Source organism: Pholcus phalangioides, unplaced genomic scaffold, assembly GCF_987345545.1.
Source record: "Pholcus phalangioides strain wild (caught in Gottingen) unplaced genomic scaffold, Ppha-v1.0 ptg000015l_1, whole genome shotgun sequence".
Lineage (NCBI taxonomy): Eukaryota > Metazoa > Arthropoda > Arachnida > Araneae > Pholcidae > Pholcus > Pholcus phalangioides.
In genome coordinates this window covers 88,854,973-88,877,840 of record NW_028301608.1, presented here as the reverse complement: position 1 = coordinate 88,877,840, position 22,868 = coordinate 88,854,973, and the positions used below count along the sequence as shown (strand labels likewise).

The 22,868-nt window shown below is 36.1% G+C and overlaps 1 protein-coding gene across 2 annotated transcripts in view; it reads left to right on the top strand.

Moving 5' to 3' along the window:
• The window catches only part of LOC149076979 (nuclear distribution protein nudE-like 1), a 70,403-nt gene that overhangs the window by 21,248 nt on the left and 26,287 nt on the right, over nucleotides 1–22,868 (top strand). For both annotated transcript variants that reach the window (XR_016194131.1, XM_089244710.1), the window contains exon 2: nucleotides 20,498–20,651. Coding sequence is in view for 1 of the 2 variants with exons in the window: in XM_089244710.1 (XP_089100836.1) it covers nucleotides 20,498–20,651 (154 nt within the window). In the remaining variant the exon portion in view is untranslated. The remainder of the gene's footprint in view (nucleotides 1–20,497; nucleotides 20,652–22,868) is intronic.

Here is a 22,868-nt window from a genome sequence, read left to right as displayed (position 1 = left end):
ACTATGTTGTCTTCTTTTTTCTCTCATTATTGTTCTAATCGTATATCTCCAGATATAATCGACGACACATCGTATTAATTACGTATACTATTCACACAATAATTAGAGTGACTTATCGGATGCACGTTCACCTGATAAGCGACTGGATGAAAGTAATCCTTTAACGGATTGGACTTCCTTGTTCGGATCTATTCTGATGATCACTTAATTATAATTGATGTATCACGATTCATGTGCATCTTTAAGGTTCATGATATCATGTGGTATTGAACTTTAGTAAATTAAAATAGAATTACTAATGGGAATTTTAATTTTTAAAATCTCGAAAGAGTCGGGATTAATCTGTAGGTTATGATGGTTTTACAGTAGTAACGTTTTTAACCCTTAAAGCACTCTCATAATCTATAAACGATGAGTGAAGTAGCCTGCTAAATCATTTGAAAAAATCTTCTCCGTAAAACCCTTTACAGCCGCAATATACAATGCCTTCACAGGCCAATTTCTATAGAAGTCCCATACCCTCATATACCGTATACTAAACCAGTGTTTCTTAACCTTTTTCAGCTCATGGCCCCCTATGGATCACATTTTTTTCTCGTGGCCCCGCTGTCCTATCCAGGGCCCCCTCTATCCTCATCAATGATTGGGATACTTTGTACTTTTTTATTATGAGTGAAATTTTAATAAATCAGATCAATCTCTGGAATCCTGGCTAGGCACAGACTCAAAAATGGCGGATTATCATCTCTCTCAGGAGTCAAATTATATGTTAAAAAACAGTCTGCGTAAAATGCGGTACGATCCAACGAACATGCACGATAAATCTACCCTTCCAACACATCAACCGTTGCTCTGGCGGCCCTCCATACTTAGCTGGAAGTAACAGATGAAAATCATTGTACCAAATCCCATATAGTGCAGTTCCCCTCCCTCCATTATAGACATGAAGACCCGGGTCATGCCCAGGGCCGTGCCCGGGTGGGCCCATTCGTTTAGACGGCACTGGTCATGCCCACATAGACCCAAGGGTTAAGATGACCCTGGTTCTATGAACGGGGATCTGATGAATTCTGAAAGTAGTAATATTTTTTTCAACCATGTTTCACTTTTAAAGCTTTTTTCTCTTCACAGTTCTCTGTGACTCCCTTCACCACCTGTCGTGGATCACCTTTCTTCTGCTTCTGATTTTCTCCCGTGGCCCCCCCCCTAGAATATCCCAGGACCACAAGGGGACCATATGGCCCCAGCTTGAGAACCACTGTACTAAACTATCCAACAGACCACAAATTTTTTTTTACAATATTACTAATTTTTAATCATCGCTGTCATTTAGAGTTGCCAGTCATCAACATGGGCGTTGTCCTGTATATACGAGATTGTTCAGTATTTTTAAGGAATCTCAAAGTGTCTCGGAAAATTTTAACTAAATTAAAAAACTGAAGAATTTTTTCCTCTTGGACTCGTATTGACTAGTTTATTTATTTATTTTTTTTGAGAATTTCAACACCGTCTGGTTCATGTTATGGACCTAAAATTTGTCAATCTAGTGTAAAGCAGAACACATCAGAAGAAAAGTAATCATTTACAACCGTTTATTGCAACATTATTTTTTTTCTTGCAGTTAGTACAGGGGGGGGGGGGGAGATGATAATTTTACAATAGATACAAAATTTGAAACATATTTTGTAGGAAACTTTCGCATGTCATTAAGGTGTACGCACGCGTGACGCACATCTCTCTCTCGGCCAACTTCCAACCTTTCATACTGAACGCAGACCAGCTCTGATGGCCAATTTCCTGCTAGGGATATTGCCTTGTCTGTGGCAGATTAGTCACCTCTGTTCTAAAATGTAAGTCTAGTTTTAAAGCTCTACCATCTGTCTCTGCCAAAATCACTTGACCAATCGTCCAGCCAATTAATTTTAACAGTTTGAAGCTGCAAAAATAAATTTTCCTGATTAAAATTTTTTATGAATACATTGAAACTGACTCTCTCTCTCTTCTCTTATCACCTCATCATGCTCTTGACTATGTTTTTAAATCATCAACAAAAGTAAATTATAATAATTGAAATAATTACTGATTAGTTTACAAAAACTGAAATAATTAGACCAAAAATCTGCACGACGTCCTATTCCGTCGTAGGTTCCGACTGGTTTTAAAAAAGCATTATTGTACTACAGACTTATAGATATCAAAGATACAAGTTTGCATGTGGCAACATTATCCTCATTTTTTTTTCATTGGTACTTTAAATGCTTAAAATTATATTTTTGATCAGCCGAGAAATTTGTCCGTTAAGAATATTTAAAATACACAGATCACCATTGAAGCCACGTACTGAGTATCGCAGTATAATTCCAACTTACCCGTGTACCATGAAATGTATATTTTAATAGGATAGTATAAGGTTTAATAGTGAAAAAAATCTGCATCCATCAAAAATGCTCAGAACTTTCGGGACAACTAGTAGAATTTTGCTCAGCGAATTTCATCACGCAGATTTTTTTTCGCATTTAGCATTTATTGGTGCGAAAATATTTTAGCCTTTTTACTCCTTATTTTCATTTTTTGTATGAGTGTAAAAAAGCCCGTGTGCGATAATTTTTCTTTTCTCATCGAATTGCCCGTTGATCCCACGAAGAATGTTGAAATTCAGGTCCACGGCGGGTTTTGTTATTGGCCCTTTCCTTTACCTCTCTATACACATACTACTACAGTAAATGTGCGCACGCGATCGTTGAACCATGCGCCAGTCGACGCCGCCGCCGGGTTTTGCTCCAAGTCTCTTTCACCGTGTATTCTTCTCTCTCTCTCTCTCTCACGATCTCTCTTTTTCTCACATGTTTATACTCCCAAAAAGAAACAATCCAGAAACAAAAACGCAACTTATACATTTTTAACACGAACACACACCTTTGTTTAGGTCATTAGTTGGAATTGTGTATCGAAACGAAAGTTGGTTGATTGTCTCAAGAAACAAAACAAAAATAATAATGAATTAAAATCGAAACCGAAACTGTATACGCAAACATACCCACACCAATTAAGGGGGTTTTCAACTCTTATACAAGTTACTATAATAATACATTTCGATACTGCTATAATGATATTTATTAGCGTATCTGTTTAATTGTGGGTGGGTTATTTTGCGCAAGTCGCTTTTCTTTCTATGGTTTTCATGGCTGGAAAATTGTTGGAAGTAAATTATGAGAATGGTATTTTTTTTTTCTTTTGTCCAGACATGTTTACATGATGTGTTTCTCAGACATCTATGAACTCTTACTACCTCGAGAGTTTTTTTTTCTTTCTGGAAACTTGCTGTAAAAAAATATATATATATATTATCCCTGTTTGAAAAACAAATATGTTGCAGATGGTGACTTCTGATAAGGTTTATCAATTTCTATCATGTCATGGTCAATGTCCAAATTATCCTGACTCAGACATTAGCCAATTCGTGATGTGGTCGAAAGTTGGTCGGCTACTTCGGGGAATGCCAAGACTTCGGACAATGGTCGCAACATATTTTAGCGTACTGTGTTTCAAAACAAAGCAGAAGAAATTTTGAATGCAACGAGTGTCTATAGTGAAGGGGTCCTTTGTTTCCAATATTTGATAAGAAGAGAGGCGAGTCGATTAAGTGGTAATTGAGATTCAACTGAACAGGATGAGATTCTTCAATTGCCATTTTTAAAGATTTGGACAACTAATGGGGAATCGAGGTCCAATCTGAATCTTCTCTTTGTGTAGTCTTTAAGCTCTGAAAAATCATGTTCAGCTATTGGTGAACGGTCGTGGAAGATCTTCCTCAAAGCGACACTGGCCAGTAGGGAAGGTTATAGCCAAAAAGTCTCTAAATCACCATGCAACAAACAGCCGGAACTATCAGCATCCAGCGATTTGATCGTTCGCTGAGAGCAACAAGACTTTCACGAAAATTGCCATTTTCACCTCAAAATATGATAGTTAGAACCGCTCACACAATTCCAGACTGATGCAAAGCAACTTACTTCCGTTAACCTCAAATGAGACAGGGTTGCGTCGGAAAAAAGTTAGCAAATATTTACACCATTGGCCCGGGTTCGATTCCCAGAGGAGAAAAATCCCTTTTCTTTCCAAATATTAGTTTCGGTATGACATCCAGAAAATTCAATTTCTCAGTGCATTTCGGGCCGAAAAAATACCATCTCTTCAATTCTGGGTTTGCCGGAGATGCCCGAGTCTTCTTAAAAAGGCCGAAGTGCTTACGTTGCTTCTTGCGACAGTTGTGTTTCACGGTTTCTCAAGTTTCTCCATCAGTTAATATTCCCCACTTGTTTGACATGGTATTCTTGGCTTAAAGTTGTAGATTAAATTTCAAGTCTCCCCACTCCTGGTGTATTTCTTCAAGTTTTTATAAAATGACAATTTGAGTGTCCATGAAAGTAGGGGCTTTTTTTTACAGCCCACGTGGAGTAGAATTATTCACAACTTATACAGGTATCCCTCGCTTTACGAAGTGATTTTTATAAGTATATTTTAGGAATTGCAACCTCCAAAATTCGGCTTGGTGTTTAACTTTAATCCTGGAAATGGACTTGCGAATTAAAGGTACAACACAGTTAAATCCTTCAACGACGAGAAAACATTGGATTTGATGATGTAGCTGAGAGAAATGTGAGAGGAATTCTCAGATGCATCTCATTGATAAACAACGTTTGATAACACATTGACGATGCCATGAGAAATTAAATCGAAAAAAAAAACTGTTCCAGTAAAACTAGAATTTTTATATTTGCGAGAATATGCAGAATTTTCTGGCTTTGGTACTGAAGTTTTTATAAAGAGACGAAAAATGCTGTTGGTCAGCCGAAAGTCTACTGTTTCATTAAAAATAGTTATCAGCCTAATCATACCAGGCTCTTCAAGAAAGAAAACACCCACACTAACTAAAATCAGTCGGAAGTAGTTGAAGACAGAAAAAGTTAAATTTATTCATTCATATTGCCTAAATTCACTGGATTTATTCATCTCTTCGGCACTGCAGTAGTGGTCAGCTAGAGTTAGTTTTCTGCTGCTCCTAACTTCGAGGAGCAAATGCGAGTCGATCTGTCCGTTAAAAAGCCTCTCCACCGAGAGCAACAGGCCTACAACGGCACAAATATTCAATCATTACACTCAACTCACTTCACTGCTGAAATATATATGGCAGCACTGAAAAATCAGACATAACACTACATGCTCACTCAGACTGTTAGGTACACACATTCATACATCCGGCACAACTCATTCGGTTTTGAATTGCCCGTGGCGATAGACGGGAGTTGTGCTCGGTTTGAAAGAAAGAAGGGGGGGGGATTTATTCATATATAAGTTTGTGAATATAACTCTCTACTTCTCTCTCATTTAAAAAAGTTTCTTGCTGCTGAATTCAATGTTTTTAATAATTCTGAAAGAAAACAGCCCTCGTACCCCTATCTTTCCCATGTTAAATTCAACTCGCTTTAAGCGATTCCGTCTTAAGCGACTATTTTGTGGAATCAATTAATCGCGTAAAGTGGGAGAGGGGTACCTATATAATATGTCAAAGTAAAAAGTTTTTGATCGAAATTTAGTGCAATTCTGTCGGCTCTAACAAAGTAATATATTTCCCGCGCTTTATATAGAAGCAAATACGAACATTGTAGAATTATTGATTGCCCATAAACACGGATATGGTGTCAAAAGAAGGAAATGTTGACTACATATATAATGGAAGAGAAGAACACATGAGAATATGGCACTGTGCTTAGTCCCAACAACTCTTTTTCTCTCTCTCTCTCTCTCACAAGCTTGCGTTTGACCTCAATCTAGATCATATTGCAAAGGCGTTGTTATCATCATCATTCGCGATGGTCACTAGATACGAACGAAATGAATGACCATTACCGAAACTGGGTTGACATCCAAGCGGTCATCTCAAGCTACAATATAAGGTTGACGCATCTCACACACAATACTTGTATGTTTTTTGCAAGGGAGAAGAAAAACATCACATAAACACCGTGTTTTATGGTGGATCTCATCGTGTGTGTGAATGGTGCTTACTATCACCATTCACCATCAGTATACAGAATTGAGAGCTTCGATGATCTTGTCACATTAAGAACGATATCCAAACTGATTTTAACCGTTTAATGGCAGCATGCATGGATTCCGGACTCTTGGCTTTGACGACTAGATACGTTGTCATTCCGTGTTTGAGTGTCATGATGGAGGTCTTCATTGTTATTATCTCGCACATAGATTCAAGTTCGAGTATTGTTTGTTTTGCATACTTGTCTGTGGTTCGTATCCTGCTGGATAATTATTTCTTCACCTATTCTTTATTGTACATACTGTTGTATAATGTTGGTCATTGTATTACATATTTTCTTTTGCAAATCGTGCTTTAAGGGCGACCTCGAACATCTGTTTCTTGATTCTTCCTTGTGTGTCTCCTTGACCTCGAGAGCTTCACGCCTTTATTACTGCATTGCGCATGCACCACGATCATAACTCACCATTGTTCTCTGTGATGTGTGTTTTGGTCATCGGAGACAAGGAATAATAACAAAACCCCAACAACAACAATCCTTGTGAATTGTGACAATGTGTGCGTAGCTATATTTATAACGTACACCGTTATAATTGAATAACGGATATCCACCGCCCATCGTCACATGACAGGACACGACACGCGGGTGTGGGAACATGATTCTTTTTCCTGGATCGTGTTAATATCCTCTTATCTGTTGTTTTATCACGTTGTACTGTTTCCATATTGATTTGGTACATAGGTTTTCTCTCCCTTTTTTCTCTTCTCTCTGGGCAAGTTATTGTTTTCAGAGTCCATCCATTAGTAGAAATATACTGTAGATTACACATAGGTGATACTAGCTCTTTTTGTTTTTGTATGTGTGTGTTCAGTTATGGCACTAATGGATATGTAGCACAGCAGTGCTATCTCTGAATTATTGGGTGAATTACGTGGGTGTTGTTGGTATTACATGACCCGTTACGCTATAAATCACCAAAATGTGTCGTCGTTATCTGAAATAAATCGGTAACCTTTGACACTTTTTTTAAAACAACATCGGCTACGTATTCTTTATGTGTGTTTATCTGTCAAATTTTCGCATTAATGTGTTTCTTATGAAGCAAAATAAGTCCTAACCCTTACAGTGGCAAGCCCGAGATATCTCATCTAACTTGGTCCGCTTTACTTTGGGAATCCCGAAATGTCTCGGGTTCTTAAAACGCCCTAATTTCGGCGGGTGAAGTAAGCTTTGTTCAAAGTCTGATAACAGAAGAGGGGATTATAACTACTTCGAAGTGTAGATGAATGATAAATGCTTCAAAGAATGATATAATATGCAGCATAACTAACAGGAAACAGTCGTCTTTTTAATCTAATCATTCAAAAAGAAACAAAAAAAAACAGTAAGATAGGAAACGGTGATTGGCTATAACGGTAATACTGACGTCACACTTCGTTTAAAGATGGCGGATGAATCAGTCTGGAGTTCCGAGGAGCCCTAGCCGTAACTTTTCATCAAAAAATTATGAAATTTTGCAAACGCCTCAAAAGGAATGGAGAGAATTTTAGAAGACTGAAACTCTCAGCATAGTTTTTGGTGCACCTTAATATAGTTTCACCAGCAAAGATACAACATAACTTTGGTGAAGAAATAATAATGGAAACAGTTCTGCGCTGGAGATGGTTTAGATAGGTACCCTATTATGAAGTTTCAGTAGCTTGACCCCATGTTTGCAAAAAATTAGCAAGTGCATTGCAATTCGCATTAAAAGAACCTCTAGTGGTTAGTGTGTTGGAACTGATTTTTTTTCTTTCTGCTTTCAATTTTTTCCTTATTCCCCTTTTTTGGGACATTTGCAAAATTTCATCTTAATAGTGAATAGTTGGGGCTATAGACAGAGCTCTGAATGGGTGAACTTTAATTATGTGCTCTTTGTGTACTTATAACGGTGTGTAATTGATTTACATTAAAACAGTCTTAATGATCTTGGATTCGCACCGTAATGAGACACGATATCTTATAAATGAATATAAAGTTTAAAATACTTGCGAATCTCTTTCTCTCTACGTTCTTGTTGGCTTCTTATGAATCGTAGATATAAGACAAATCAAACAAACAATTTATAGCGGAATGGAAGAAAATGTCAGTTAAAAGCTCAGTGAGTTGACATTGTCATAAGAAAACTCGTTACTATATTAAGCGAAATCTGTAAACAGACTCTTACTTTTTGACAGCATTGGCATTATTTAGCGAATTCGATCCTTTATCAAATCCCCGAATGAAACATTTTGTCTCGATCTGGTGCAATGGCGATCAAAGCGTGACCTTTGTGATGCGGACATTATTTTTATCACAATTTTTACAACTCTGACAAATGAGACGAATCGAATTCGGTAATTCAATTATGTGATCGATTTTTCTCACGAATGAAACAAACATCAAAGTAAGGAAAGCAAATACCAACAACATCAATGACCGTGAAGTTATAATTTTACAGGCGATAAACGTCGATATTGTTCCAAAGGATTGAATTTATTATTGGTGTATGAAAGAGACGCGCCACGTTGAACACAATTCCACGATGAGAAAACTAATAAATTGCTATTATATGTGATGGAATCCTTTTTTTCAAAGTTTGAAAATATGTCTATAGTTTCTTAATCGGTCGCTTTTTCAAAGGCACAGCGGGGAATTTTAGAGACCTGTTTTTACAATGGGATAAACATGTGAATTTAAGATCATCCTTTTGATTTTATTATTATTTTTCACGGATTAACTTTGAGGAGGAAAAAGAAGCCGATTTAAGTATGTATGACCTCCATAGTGAATAGTTGTTGTTGTTGCGCTCATCTTCAGTGTGTTGTGTGTCTGTCACCAGACCGAATCTGATTCAGAAATGAGTTCTCGTCGAAGGTCACAAACCGAATTTTTATTCGTTTCCTTGAAAATCCTTTCCTTTCTTTCGAATTTCCGTTCACAATGTTGAAAAGTATTTTTTTTTTTGAATTTCAATTTAGTATTTTTTAAACAGTGACATTAAAAATGTGTTTTTAGTAACAGTAGTGGCTTTCATGTAAGTGATATCTAGACCTGTGAGTGCTTTTTTTGCACTTGCGTCGGCCATTGATGCTGAATTAAAGTTCAGGTCTGTGACTCGCGAGTAACTCAGGAAACTGATTCGACTTCCGAGCTTGAAATGCATGGGAGAAAGCTCAATAGAAAGACGCACGAAAGAGCTTGGTCAAGGCCACAGACCGGATAACGTGATTAATAATACATATTATATTATTTGTTCACGGTAAAGGTTAATAATAACCTTGCATCAAAATGAAGTGTTGACAATGATCGGATACTTTAGCCAAGATTAATCTAGAAAGTATTAGCGTTTTCAGACATTTGAAATAAAATGAATGTAAAATGCTAGCCGTATAAATTTTATGGTTCATTCTAATCATTAAGTAAGAACATCATGAAATGTCCTCGATTCGACGTGACGCCCTTTACAATGTTTAGTAACGCACACGTTCAGAGCACTGCCGACTAGACATTCATTGTTTAGTGGGCTATGTTTAGAGCCGCTGAACTATCGGATACTTGAGTATAGAGAAATCCAAAAAGATTGGGCAGGTATCTGAATCTTGAGCAAAGATCAACCCTGAAAAAAGTGATTGATTCTTAAGTGCATGAATCCAAAAAGTGTGGTTGATTGTAAGTACTTGACTAAAAATAATTCAAAAAATATTAACAATTATTATTTTTGTTCAAAAGAAAGAGGGGATTTAGAAAACTTGAGCAATCATCGGATATTTAGGCAATTAAGAAGCTATTTGAGTCAAGATGAATCCGAAAAACATAAGCAATCGTTTTTTATCCATCAGCCAAGATGGATAAAGAAATCGTAGAAAATTATTGGATTCTTGAGCCCAGATGGATCCAAAAAGTATGAGCAATAGTTTGATACTTCAACCAATGTAAACACAAAAAAGAAAATTGAGGAATTGTGTTGGATACTTGAGTCAATGTGAACACAGTGTGTATGAACAGTCATTCAATTCTTGAGTCGGGATGATTTCACAAAGAACTGTAGTGTAACTAATTATTAAATGGTCAATGAATTTGTCCTCTTTGTCAGTTATTCTCAAGTCACGAAATATTATTTCCTTAACGAAATTATTTACAACGATTCGATTTCTTATGAGACTTTTCAAGTCACGCCTTAATCACAAATAAAAAAAAAAAAGTGAAATTATCTCTCAACAAGAAAAAGACAACGCCCTTTTTTTTGTACAGCCCTATTGAATCATTTCTTGGACAGTAAAAGTAATATCATGCCATCAATTTTCTCAATGATGCGTAAGATTTAGATGAGAGGAGAAATTATTTTATATAACACGTAAATAATCATGTACGTACGAAAATTCTAATATGATAGACAATTCATGCGAAAATAATAATAATAATTCAGTAATAGATTTAGTGGCACACATAAAAATTATCCTTTTTCATAAAATTTGGGGAATTTCACTTCAAAAAGCTTTCGATCGGCCTTCGATGTGGTCAATGATATCGATACGCAACACTGATTTGCTATTCATTTATTTTTTTTATTACTTCTCCAGAAATCCACGCTTACATTATGAAAGGGTAATAATGCCGATAATGATTATTATGCCAGTAGATTATGGCAACAATGGCGTGGATCGAGAGACGAAAGTATTGCTGCCAGACTTGTGCCATTAACCCAATGCTATTATAAGTATCGCGGGGGATTTGGTTATTGCACGACCGAAAGTCATCCATATATAACGTCTATTTAATGTGTTATGTGTCAGGTCTAGAGATTATCAGTCTATGAGGAATATTTGTAAATAGTTTATTTCAAGTACTAATTTTTTCTCGTCTTCCACGTGGTTGATCCCGTCCATTGTGTGTGTGTGTGTGTAGAAAATAGTGAGATTAACGCGATCTATTTATCTCTGGTTATTCTCAGTATGTGTTGTTCGCTGGAAGTGGCATTGTCCGTCTGTCTGGTTTGAATTTGTTTCGGATGGATATAGGCCAGTCGTGGACATCGGTCACTCACCGCAACTGGCCAATGAGAAGGGGGGAAAATTGGGGAAGAAATTGGTATAATATCGTGAGATAGTTATATTCAACTCGCTAATTATTTGTTATTACAATTATCGGGATTATTCATATTATTATTACTTTAATGCGTGAGAACCGGTATTATCGTTATTTACGTTGGGAATAGCCGTGTAGCGAGTCGTCGTTAAAATGGGAAAGAATTGAGGGTGAAATTGTGTTTATATTTCTATAATTATTGATGCTAATCCAGATTTGCATTTATTTGTACGACCGGTTTTTTTAAGATTAACAAGGTTTAATGAAACACGTAAGGGATAATTACGGTATAAGATATAAAGAGAAACTGATTGATTCTGGTGAAAATGGCAGAGATTTCAATGATGAATCGACAAACTTCAATACGAAATTAATAAAAATTTGGCAAAAGATGATGTAATTTTTGTCGAAAAAGTGATAAATTTTATTCAGAAAATATGATACAAAAATGTTGTACAATAAAATGATAAAAATGTTGTAAAAAAGGTCATGAAAAAAATTTGTAGAAGAGATGATAAAAACATGTTAAAATAAAAAGGTAGAAAAAAAAAGTAGTAAATTTGTAGAAAAAATGATCTAACCAATAAAAAGATAAAGGAAATTGATGAAGAAAAGGTTAAAAATTTTGTAGTCAGGTGACAGAAAATTGATGACAATATGGAGAAAACAGATAAGAAAAAAGGTGACCAAAAAATGCTATAAAAGATGATGAAAATTAGAGAAAAAAATACATAATAAAAAAGATAAAAGGAAAAGTTTATAAAAATGAATCTTCAAATAACAAATTACAAAAAAAATTTACGAAAATTGATCAAATCATAATGGTATTTTTACATATAAACTACCACACGAATCGTAAAAAAATTTAAAGGGGTGGGGGTTTAGTGCACATAAAAATTACTAAAATTTTATAAATAACAATTCACAATTTTTCTAAACCTGGGATTCTCAAAATTATTTACGTTCATAGCACCGTTGCCTGATATCGAGGCACTTCGACAGACCTTAAAAACCGAAACGAGACACACGGCCACATAATTTCGCTACCAAATTATCATCGTCCCAAATTATTTGCATCCCGACATTTGTTGTCTAAAGAAGAGCCAATCATAAAAACTCGGTGAATTTCTCATCCACTCTTCATGCAAAGTAAATTTGTAATGACGAAGAAAAAATGGAGCAGTTGTCTTATGTAAATACCGTTCATTATTCCAAGAAAATTACTTCGGTGTCCTTATTCAGAGTATCATCTAACTCTCTTCTTCGAATTTATTTGAATCAACTGTTATTGACCTTGAAATGGAGAAGAAAAAAAATCAGTTAAACGAGTTCAAAGATAGATATTTTTTTTCATTTTCTTCACTCTCAAAATCTCCTTTTTGTTTTCTGTTAACTCTTACGTGCGTCTTTGTTTGATGTACGATAGAGTTTAAAAAAAAACGAAAAGCACAAAAAAGGCCTCACCCTTTCTTTTGATAGCACTTTCTTTATTCTAGTGTGACCAAGATAGGATAAGAAAAGAAAATCAGAACAGCATCTCTCTCTGATGATGATGATAAAGGTGTGTTCCCTGACCTGAGGCCGAAAATTTAGAATTCACTCGTCTGAGGCGGAGACACTTCCAACGTTGTTACGTGTGTGTACGAACTGGGATCGGTTACAGTTAATTGGGAACTATACAGAAGAAAAACAACACGTGGATTCGATTTTTTTTTTATGATCCCTTTAAAAAAAAAAAGAAGTCTGATTGAAATTCTAGTCTCGTTCTGATCGGAGTTCAGTGTCCCGAAGTGTTATATAATAGATGTGTTCAATTGTAGTGTAATAAAGCGTCTGGATTAATCTAGGATTAAAATGTTTTTCGCTAATAAGTTCGCTTCCGATAGGTTTTATCGGTTTCCGTACAGTAGGGATGCATAAACTCCGGCCCGAGGGTTAAAATGCGGCCGGCTCAAGGGTCCCATCTGTCCCGCGAGAAAGGTGTTATGGTAGAAAAATATCTAAACACACACGCAACGCGATGAATACTTAGGCTGACCACATTTCCTTCATAAAAATACGGGAAATTGGGATCCATACGCGGATAGCGCAAGCTATCAAAACGTTGCCAAATGCAAGGTCGTAGGCAGAAAAAAATTGTCAAAGGCAAATAAAAGTTGCAACTATCGCTAAAATTGATGAAAATTCACCTATGGCGGAAAATGATGACTACTGCAGGTCGCAATGGGTAAAAATGTTATTCACTAATAAAAAATACAGTTGAATCCCGTTATAACAAACTCCAAGAGACCGGAGAAATCATTTCCTTATAACGTAATTTCGTTATAAAGGAATCCCAGGTTTTTTGCATTTTATTCCTTTGCAAATTTATCTGGAGGATTAGAAAAGCGTTCGTTAAAACGAGGTTTTCACTATAACGGTGTTCATTAAAACGGGATTCGACTGTATATGAAAGGATGACGTCACTCTTCGCTATACATACGAAAATTTTTAACAACCTTCGTTAAAAACCTGTTTATTAAAAACCTTCGTATGTAGTGGAGAGTGACGTTATCCTTTCATAAGTCGCCATCTGGTAGCATCGTCAGCAGTTGTGAGCTTGGCATGAGTCAGGTCCGACCGTCCATGTACGGCCCCTTTCAGTGCACATGAGCTCCAAGGAAAGATTGAGAGATTCGTTGCCTTTGTAGTCTAGTGCGTTCATCCGGAAAGTGAAATGACGTGGGTTCGATTCCCCGCAAGGACAGTTGAACTTTCTCTCTTTCCAATCATCTTCAATTCATCTTCGCAACAGCAATGAAAAAATATATGCGTGACAAACATTGTGAAATGAATATATCTATATAGCTATTATTAATTATGATAGAGTTACGAAGCCATGGAAATAATCTTAATTCTTAATTTCAGTAAAGATTAAAAACTCAAGCTTACCTCATTGAAAATATGGGGGAAAACGGGACACTATATATAGAAATGTTGGGAGACCAAAATTACGGAAATGTCTCGTAAAATACAGGTCATGTGGCCATGCTATCTATATATACAAGTTTCTAGCCCGAGAGTAGCAAAAATACCTCATATTCGGCCTATAGATTCAAGGTTGTGTACACCTGCTATACAGAGTAAACGACTGTCTAAAGCAATCGCTACTTATGATCATTCACGCTGTCCGTTTTTCACATGCTAGAGATGATTTTCTAGACCACGTGAAGGTGCAGGTTGGACCTTCACTTATAGTCAAAACAATAGAAAATCTTCTAATCCACCATGAACTAACTCTTCAACAACCAGAACCTTCTCAGTGCCCAGCAATCCGAACACAGTGTTTCTCAAAGTGTGCGTCACGGCTCAATGTAGCGTCGTCGCCAACTTTTGTCGGGGCGACGCGTCGTGCTGGAGGCATTGATTTGTGGGCCTATTTATGCTTTGAAGGTGGTTCTTTTATAAGTGTAAAAATATCTACTAAAAACCAGTGTTCCACAACCATTCTGAAAACAAGGACCAGAAAATTGTCTGAAACAATTTGACGGACCACTTGTGTTCCGTATTACTTAGGGCTCCCTGTAATTTTCACTTTTTTGTTGGAATGTAAATAATGATTGGGGATTGAGCATACTTCTGACAGTTTTTTTGATGGAAATTGGCGATGTCCCATATTTTACGGATTATTATTTAAGATCCCAATGTATCGAATTTTATTTTTCTGAATGGAAATATGGTCATCAGATCATTTTAATATTTTTTTCTCGTGAAATACATTTTTGTTTATTATAATTTGTAGCAGCCCTTTATTTCCACACCCTCCAGCAATTTTAGCACTAATTAGCGAATTGCGTTTAAGATAATAAATTGCAATTTTTGGCAAAATTATATTTTTTGGTATCCTTTATTTAGGATCACAATTTCTTGCATTCTCCTCGATGATGTAGGTGAACCCTAAGTATGAAGGTTTTTTATTTAAACCATATAGATATATATTGCTAATATCAATCACAACGGGTGAATAATTTTATCTAGTCCGCCTGCGGACCACGTATGACATTGCGGCGGACCATAGGTTAAGAAAAGCTGTACTAAAATATTCTAGGGAGCCGCTAAGAAACCATAAATCGGACAAAGGAGCTATGGGTGAAAAACTTTGAGAGCCACTGTACTAGCAGGATATCAAAACGAAAAGTGCAAGGAATAATTGTGTTGGACCAGGATATCAAGTCTTGGTTAATTGGTATCTCCGAAATATCAACACATTGTTTCACCAGTTCCATTTTCACACATTGTAAACACAGTCATAACTCGTGGTGTTTTTATACTCGTACATACCGGTGCGGTGAGTGAGACCAGTCAAAAAACCAGTCTACAATGTGTTGTCTAAAGGTGCGATTATAAGCGTCTAAGTGTTTCCGATTCGGGAAACCCGCGTCGTCTTCAATTGGTTAAAAACCCGAATTCCAAGCTAAAAAAAGTTGAAATTTGGGTTTTTAACCAATCGGAGATTCAGAATCGGAAACACGCGTGCAGTATAATCGCACCCTAAGAATGTACCCCGTAAACTAGATGAAACGATGGGAACAGGGAGCCGTGTTACGAAACCGTTTCAAATATTATCTGCAAGTCGAAATCTCTCCAATTCAGTGGCAAATAAATCTAATTCGGTATTATAAGGTATTAATAAGGCTCTAATTCGGTATTAGAAAAGGAGGCATAGTCGGTTGGAAAGATTTCTGCGAACATTGCCGAGATCATGCGTCAAATCTTTCTATTCGCAACTCGCAAAATTTGTAAGTTGTAAAAAGTGTCTGTAAACTTAATTGCTATATAGTGGAAATGCAAAATTTGATTGAAACGGATGGGAAATTGTGAGGTTTTGTGTATGTAACAGTCTCCTTGACGTCGATAGAATACCTAGCATAAATATACGATAAATGATTGTATTTATATTATATTATGAAAAATCTGGGCATTTTTCTGTATACGATGTATTACCCGGAAATTATTTTATATTCATAAATCAATTAGACATTTGAAATAAATAAGGGGATATAAATTTATACTGCCAGTCAAGAAATTCAAAAGATCGAGGAAGAGAGATCTAGAATATCGTGTGTAAATGGGAATGGGCCTCTCGCATGAAGCCTTTCCTTATGAGCTGTTTATAAGGAAATATGTATTTTTTGTCATTATATATGAAATTATGGTTATGGCTAGAATTTTTATCTTTTTTTAGATACTTTATTCACGTTATATCATGTAAATCAACATTTTTATGGGTGACCGATATTAGTATACGTGTGCAAAATATAGGCTTCTCCCACTGAGTTTGTTTGCAAGGTGTCCTGTAAGTGCTAATGCGGCCTTTATCTCATCAACTGTTTGTCGTAGAGGTAGGATTGCAATTAAAAAATTACTTAAAATGTATTAAAAAATTACCCTGTTCCAGTTTTGAGAGTGAAAATACAAGTGTGTCACAAATTAAAAATGAAATTTTCATACGCTCTTCTCCTGTCCTCTAACATTCAATTAGAATGTTCTTGCCTTATCTTTTGCGAGCCCAACAAAAGAGATCTCATGTTTTTAACTGCAGTATTCGCTGAGATATTCGAATTCAAAAATCGGAGAAAGGACAGCCTAAATGAGGGGAAAAAAACGTTGTCCGTTAGTTTTTGCTGTTATTTCACAACTTTTTTCAGATTTTTGAATTAAAATATCTCAGTGAATATTGCAGATACAAATACAAATACAACGCCACAACAGGCAAATTGCCCAACGAGGTGGCTGACTTAAGAACATCATGGATCCCCGAGCCATTTTTTGGAGGCCCTACCTACTACTACTACACCACACATGTTCCCCCCCCCCCGGAACCCCCCAACGAATCGGTACATGCGGGAATGTGCGTGTACGTGTAGTGAAACCTGACGTGAAGTTTTTGTTGTTTCTCTGTAATGCTTGTTATGTGCAGTGCTGCCATCTGCCACTAGTTTTTCTAACTATGAGTGAAGTGTTATGATTGAATGATTTATCGTTGTAGGACTGTTGCTCTCTGTGGCGAGACTTTTTAACGGGGAGATCGGCTCGCATTTGCGCCTTGAAGTTGGGAACCACAGAAAACCAACTTCAGCCGACCACCACTGTGGGGTTCGAACCCGGATCATCGCATCGCGAGTCCGTCACTATAACCACTCGACCACCACAGCGGCAAACATGGTAACATGGTATTTCTTTTGCTGGGCTCAGGAAAGACAGAGTAACATCTTTGTAATTGGAAGTTAGAGGACAAGTGGACCGTATAAGAATTTCGATCTTCTTTTATTTTGTGACACACTGTACTTTCACTCTGGAAACTGGTGTAGGGTAATTTTTGGATGCCTTTTGAGCATTTTTTAAAATTGAAATAATTAGGGCTGGTCCGATTAAAATCGATTAATCAATCGATCAATTGTTAATCGCAGTTAAAAATTTTAGTTGAATTAATCGACTCGATACAATCAATTCGATTAAAATTTTTATTAAAAGTTTGTGAATTAACTTGATTTTTTTTTTTGTAAAAAACGATTAGACGACTTTTAAATCATGTTCTGTACAGAACATTTTGTATAAGTGACCATATTTAAAAATATTTGAATCAATATTTAGATCAAATTAGATTCACGAAAACTAATGATTTCAGTTTCAAATAGAGTTTGGTGGGAGTTTTAGAAGAACAAAATTTATTGTCTCCACTATAAACAGTAGTTTTTCGTACGCTTGGAAACGTCAGCTCGTCTTCTCACAAGTACCATTCGAGAGAAGTTTCGAAGAGAAACCAAACAACAGTATAATCGAAAGTAGTTTCGAAATCAGTGAATAATAACCGAAGATAAAGTTGTTTTTTTTTAAATTACAAGATCTAGGTGAAAAATTAGAGGTTTTGGCAATTATGTTCAGCATATTAAATTGCTTGAAGAGGGCAGCCTTAATTTCTTACCCTATTCCTAAATTTGTTTACATCCACCGAATAGGTGAGTGAAATGAATAAAATATATTTTTATAGCATTTATTAATATTATAAAGTCACGAAAAACTCTTTTCGATTAATCGATTAAAATTTTTTGATTAACCGGTTAAAAATTTTAATCGAGCTATATTCCCAGCCCTAGAAATAATACCTCTACGACAAACGGTTGATGAGATAAAGACCACATAAGCACTGACAGGATTACTCAAGGCTGACTTCATCCGCTTTTTCTGAGCGAAGCGTGTCTGTATCACAGCTATAGCTAACTGCTGTTCCCTATCCTGTTTTTTATTTTACAATTAGTCGTCACTTTAAACAAAAACTTGCTTTGCCGCTCCCAAGATGGAAGACTATGCGTCCGCCGACCTCTAGGCGCCTTAGTTTCCTACTTACTTGTGTTAATGTAATGGTTGTGGTTGCTAATATGCGCCCGAGACGGGGCAATATGCTAATCATTTCCAGATTTTATCAATTGTAGTCATATTTTTGCCAATAGTCCCAGGAATTATAGTCGATTACAAAAACACTCGACCTTGATCGGGATCAAAGACATCAAAAGAAAAGTAGCTGGCAGTTGGATCAATCTCGTAACTTGTGTCGGTTTCGAACTAATTTCAGTTGAAGACACATTTGTAGTGTATTCATTGCGCAAGGAGAATTTTCAGTCACTGCAATCACTGCTGATAATCTTTCACTGAGTTTTCAGACATTCACGAAGGAACCGCCCAGAACATTCTGTTTTAATTGACATATTAAGGCCAATCGTGATCCGAGGCCATTCTCTTGTTTTTCGTTACCATGATCTTTGTTCATCGTCGTTACATAATTAGCTTTTCTATGCTTACGCGTCACCTAGAGGGGTTTCTAAAAAAAAATCCTCTATCTCCTATACACATCTGCATATTTGTTTGCGAAATATCTTTCCGATTAGTGTTCAAGAAAAACCAAGATAATTTTCTTGTAAAATATTATTCTGTTTACCTATAACTGCTTAAAAATACGCTGTGTTTCCGATGCGAGCCTAGAATTGCAAAAAAAAGATCGTATTGAATTACCTAATCATAGTAGGACGAAGATAAAACTCGGGTTTCTCGTAGAGGCCACAGGAAATCGGTTCACGGTCCCTTAATCGTGATGTAACATTGGAAAATGAAGAAAAAAACACCGATGTTATTCTCTTGTTTAAGCTCGATAACAGATCTTTCCAGAAATCTGTAGGGAAAAAAAAAATTGTTTTTCTTTTTCGAAGAAAAATGTGTTATCGGTGATGTCTGATACTGTCTGATACTCGTCAAAATCCGTGACTAACTTCAAGATTTATTCGATTTTACGTGTGGTTTAAGATTTCATCTGTTTTGAAAGCTTCACTCGATTAGCATGAGTTTGAGTCATCGTAAGAAAAAAAAATTATTGACCAATTTTCTGAAATAGAATCCTCATTTTATTTTAAAAAAAGAAAAAGAATAACGTTCTTGATGGTGAAGATAAAAGTCTTTACGATTCCAACAAGGTGTTTTAGAAATTCGTAAATAGTTAATTTTTATGAGCATTTTTAAACTATTTCTAAACGAACAGGGAAAAGTTCGTCATATCACTCCTGCTTCAGTGCCCTCTATCGATTAAATTCGAACTTTTTTCTGTTTATGAACCATAACAAATCTGCTTTCGTGAGAACAACTTTTTCGCAAAGCGCATTCAAATACACTAATTTCTTTAAATATTCATAAAAATTGAAGAAATTTGTATATTTGAATCCGCTTTACGAAAAAGTTGTTCACGAAAGGAGATTTGTTATGGTTCTTAAACAGAAAAAAAATTCTAATTTACGTCGATAGAGGGCACTGAAGCAGGAGTGACACGACCTGAACTTTTCTCCAATCTCTTCTGTGTCCAAAACATTCGTAAGGCTTCAGCCGGAGATTCGTGGCTGAAGTAAAACAACTTCACCAATATAGTGCTTTATCCACCAATATCAACATCGCAATGAAAAACCTTATGTCGACGCCAGGGAAATTCAGAAATGAGCTGTTAATCCCTGCATTCTGTGGTAAGACTCTGATTTACATATTTCCAGTGATTTTCTTCCGTGCAGCCCCTCTATCGATAAAAATTTGAACTTTCGCAAACCACATTCAAATATGTACCAATTCCTGCAATTTTCATGAATTTTTAAAATACTGTATTTAAGAATTTATGGGACACCGTGTATTAAAACTGTATTGTTCAACTGTATTTTTTTATCGTGTGGAAATTAAAAAAAAAATAGGAGTAGGCCTATATTAAAAAAGGCTGAGAAAGATTCAAAATTAATCTAAAATATTTCATCTACTAATTCCAGTTTCGAAGAAACGCAGCAAGAACTCCAAGAGTTCCAAGATGGTAGCCGGGAATTGGAGGCTGAGCTGGAGACTCAACTGGAGCAGTCAGAAGCCAAGGTCCGTGACCTGCAGTCGACGAATCAATCTCTGAAGTCTGAGAATGAAAGGCTCCAGGTCAGTTTGCGACGGCGGTTTTTAACGAATTTTCAATTAGGAACATTTGTATATAGCAGTGATTCTCATTCCTTAAGTGTGATTTTACAGTCAAATCTCCTTTTATGGGACACCTCCATTTAAATAACGGATGTCCTGATTCATGCCCCTTCTAATAGTGACTTACAATATTTACCTTTGAATAATGGACACCTCTCTTTGGGAAAATTGCCTGTTACCATGGGAGAGATGGGTGTCCCTCATTGAGAGGCCTCACTATATATATTGAATATACTGTATTTTTTTCCATTTCATATGACAAACATCCTTAGCCTCCGTGGAATCCGGTTCAAGGTTCAATCTGAACAAGTTTCCGCGAGAAACATAGTGGATAGCAGTAGTTATAGTCAGGGGAGTGTACAACCTTTTCGGTCCGCGGAACAAATACGGAATATTTCTACGGCTCGCGGGCCAGAAACGTCTATAAATGATGAGCGACCGTATGACCCGTATTTTACGGGATATTCTAGTAATTTTGGACGTCCGAACTTTTTTATAAAATGTCCCGTTTTAACCTCGATTTTCCATAAGGCTTTGTTGAATTTTCGAATCGAGGATTAAGACTATTTTTCTGACTTGCAAATTATAGTATAATAATTTATTTATTTATTATTATAAATTATAATAAAAAATTTAGACCTGGCAGCACCCATTATTTTCCGTGATTGGTGATTTTTCAGTAATTTTAGCGATAGGCCTAGCTGGCAACTTCACTTGTCTTTGATAAATTTTTTGGATGTAAATTGAAACTTTCCTTTGACATTTATTTTGGCTATAAATTTCAACTTGTCTTTGATAATTATTTCGGCTGTACTTGACAATTTTATTTGTCTTTACAACTTTTTGAGCGTTATTCCATATTTTTATGAAAAATATATTGTCAGCTTAGGTATTTATCGTGTTGTGTGTATTGATACTTTTCTAACGAACAAGTTTCTCGGGCTGGATGGAAACCCCTGGTGGTTGAGCCGCATTTGTCCAGTGCACCCCTGGTTATAGCAAACATGAATATTGTTTCATGTTTTACTCGAACATAGGTTTCCAAATTTTCTTCCGCAGAACCCTATGGTTACGTAATGAATTTTTTGGGGTGCCTGTGGTGTCAAAAGTCAAGCTGTTTATGCATTTATAGTACAACCTATATACTGCTTTGAAGATTGATCGTTTCCTTGTATATGGATTATTATAATTTTTTGAAGAGTGTCTCGGAATGTGAATATTACTCCAATCCATGACATATTTTAATGATTTCAAGGGTGTTGCTAGGGCAAGAAGATTGAGAATAGCTTCTAAATTGTCAGGGTGCAGAAATTGAAAATCTCTTATAAAGCGAATAAACGTTCTTTACCACATCCATCCTAAACTAATGAACCAATCAAAATTTCATCCAATTAGTGAACAACTCTTTGTACATAAACAGAAAAACATCTCCGCTTCCTGTGAGTACTGAGACACACTGAAAAACGCGTCTCATCTCAAGTAAGTTTTCAATTAGCGATTTCCATATGAAAATGTAGAGGGAAAATCTCCGTTACTGTCGGTAGAAATATCAGAAAACTGAGAGAAGAATCAATTTCAAAATACAATGGATTTAGTCATGTCGCAATTTTTTTTCTCTACTTCAACGACTACGAAGAAGAAAACAAAAAAAACGGCATTGTGAAACGACAATTCCAGAACAATGTGATACATTTGTATCTCTCTGTGAAACGCGTCTATAGGAAAAATTCCATTCATTTCGCACATTCTTTTCCAAGCGTCGGTCGTTCTGAAACCGTAATCGATGATAACTTTCTCGAACATCCCTGACCCGATTAGTTCTTTTCCTTTCTTACTGCCATGTTAACCATTTATTCTTTTCTTCTTCTTCTTCTTCTTCTTCCCGTATTGTAACATTAAGAATGAAAAAAAAGTAGAGAAAATAAGAAGAGAAATAGAGTAATTGCAGGATGCCATCTTCATGTCTTTTTTGAGGGGAAAACCAAAAAGAAATAAACACCTGACCTTCAAAATGTCGACGTTATATGTAACGTAGCGTGAAAGAATGCTCCCTCCCCCCCCCCATGTTACTTACTTCTTTGGTTAGAAAACAAAAAATGCTATTTTGTTATTAGTTTTTTTTTTTGACAAAACACTTAGGAGTAAAAAACGTTTAGGAAAGCCATTCACCTCGGATAA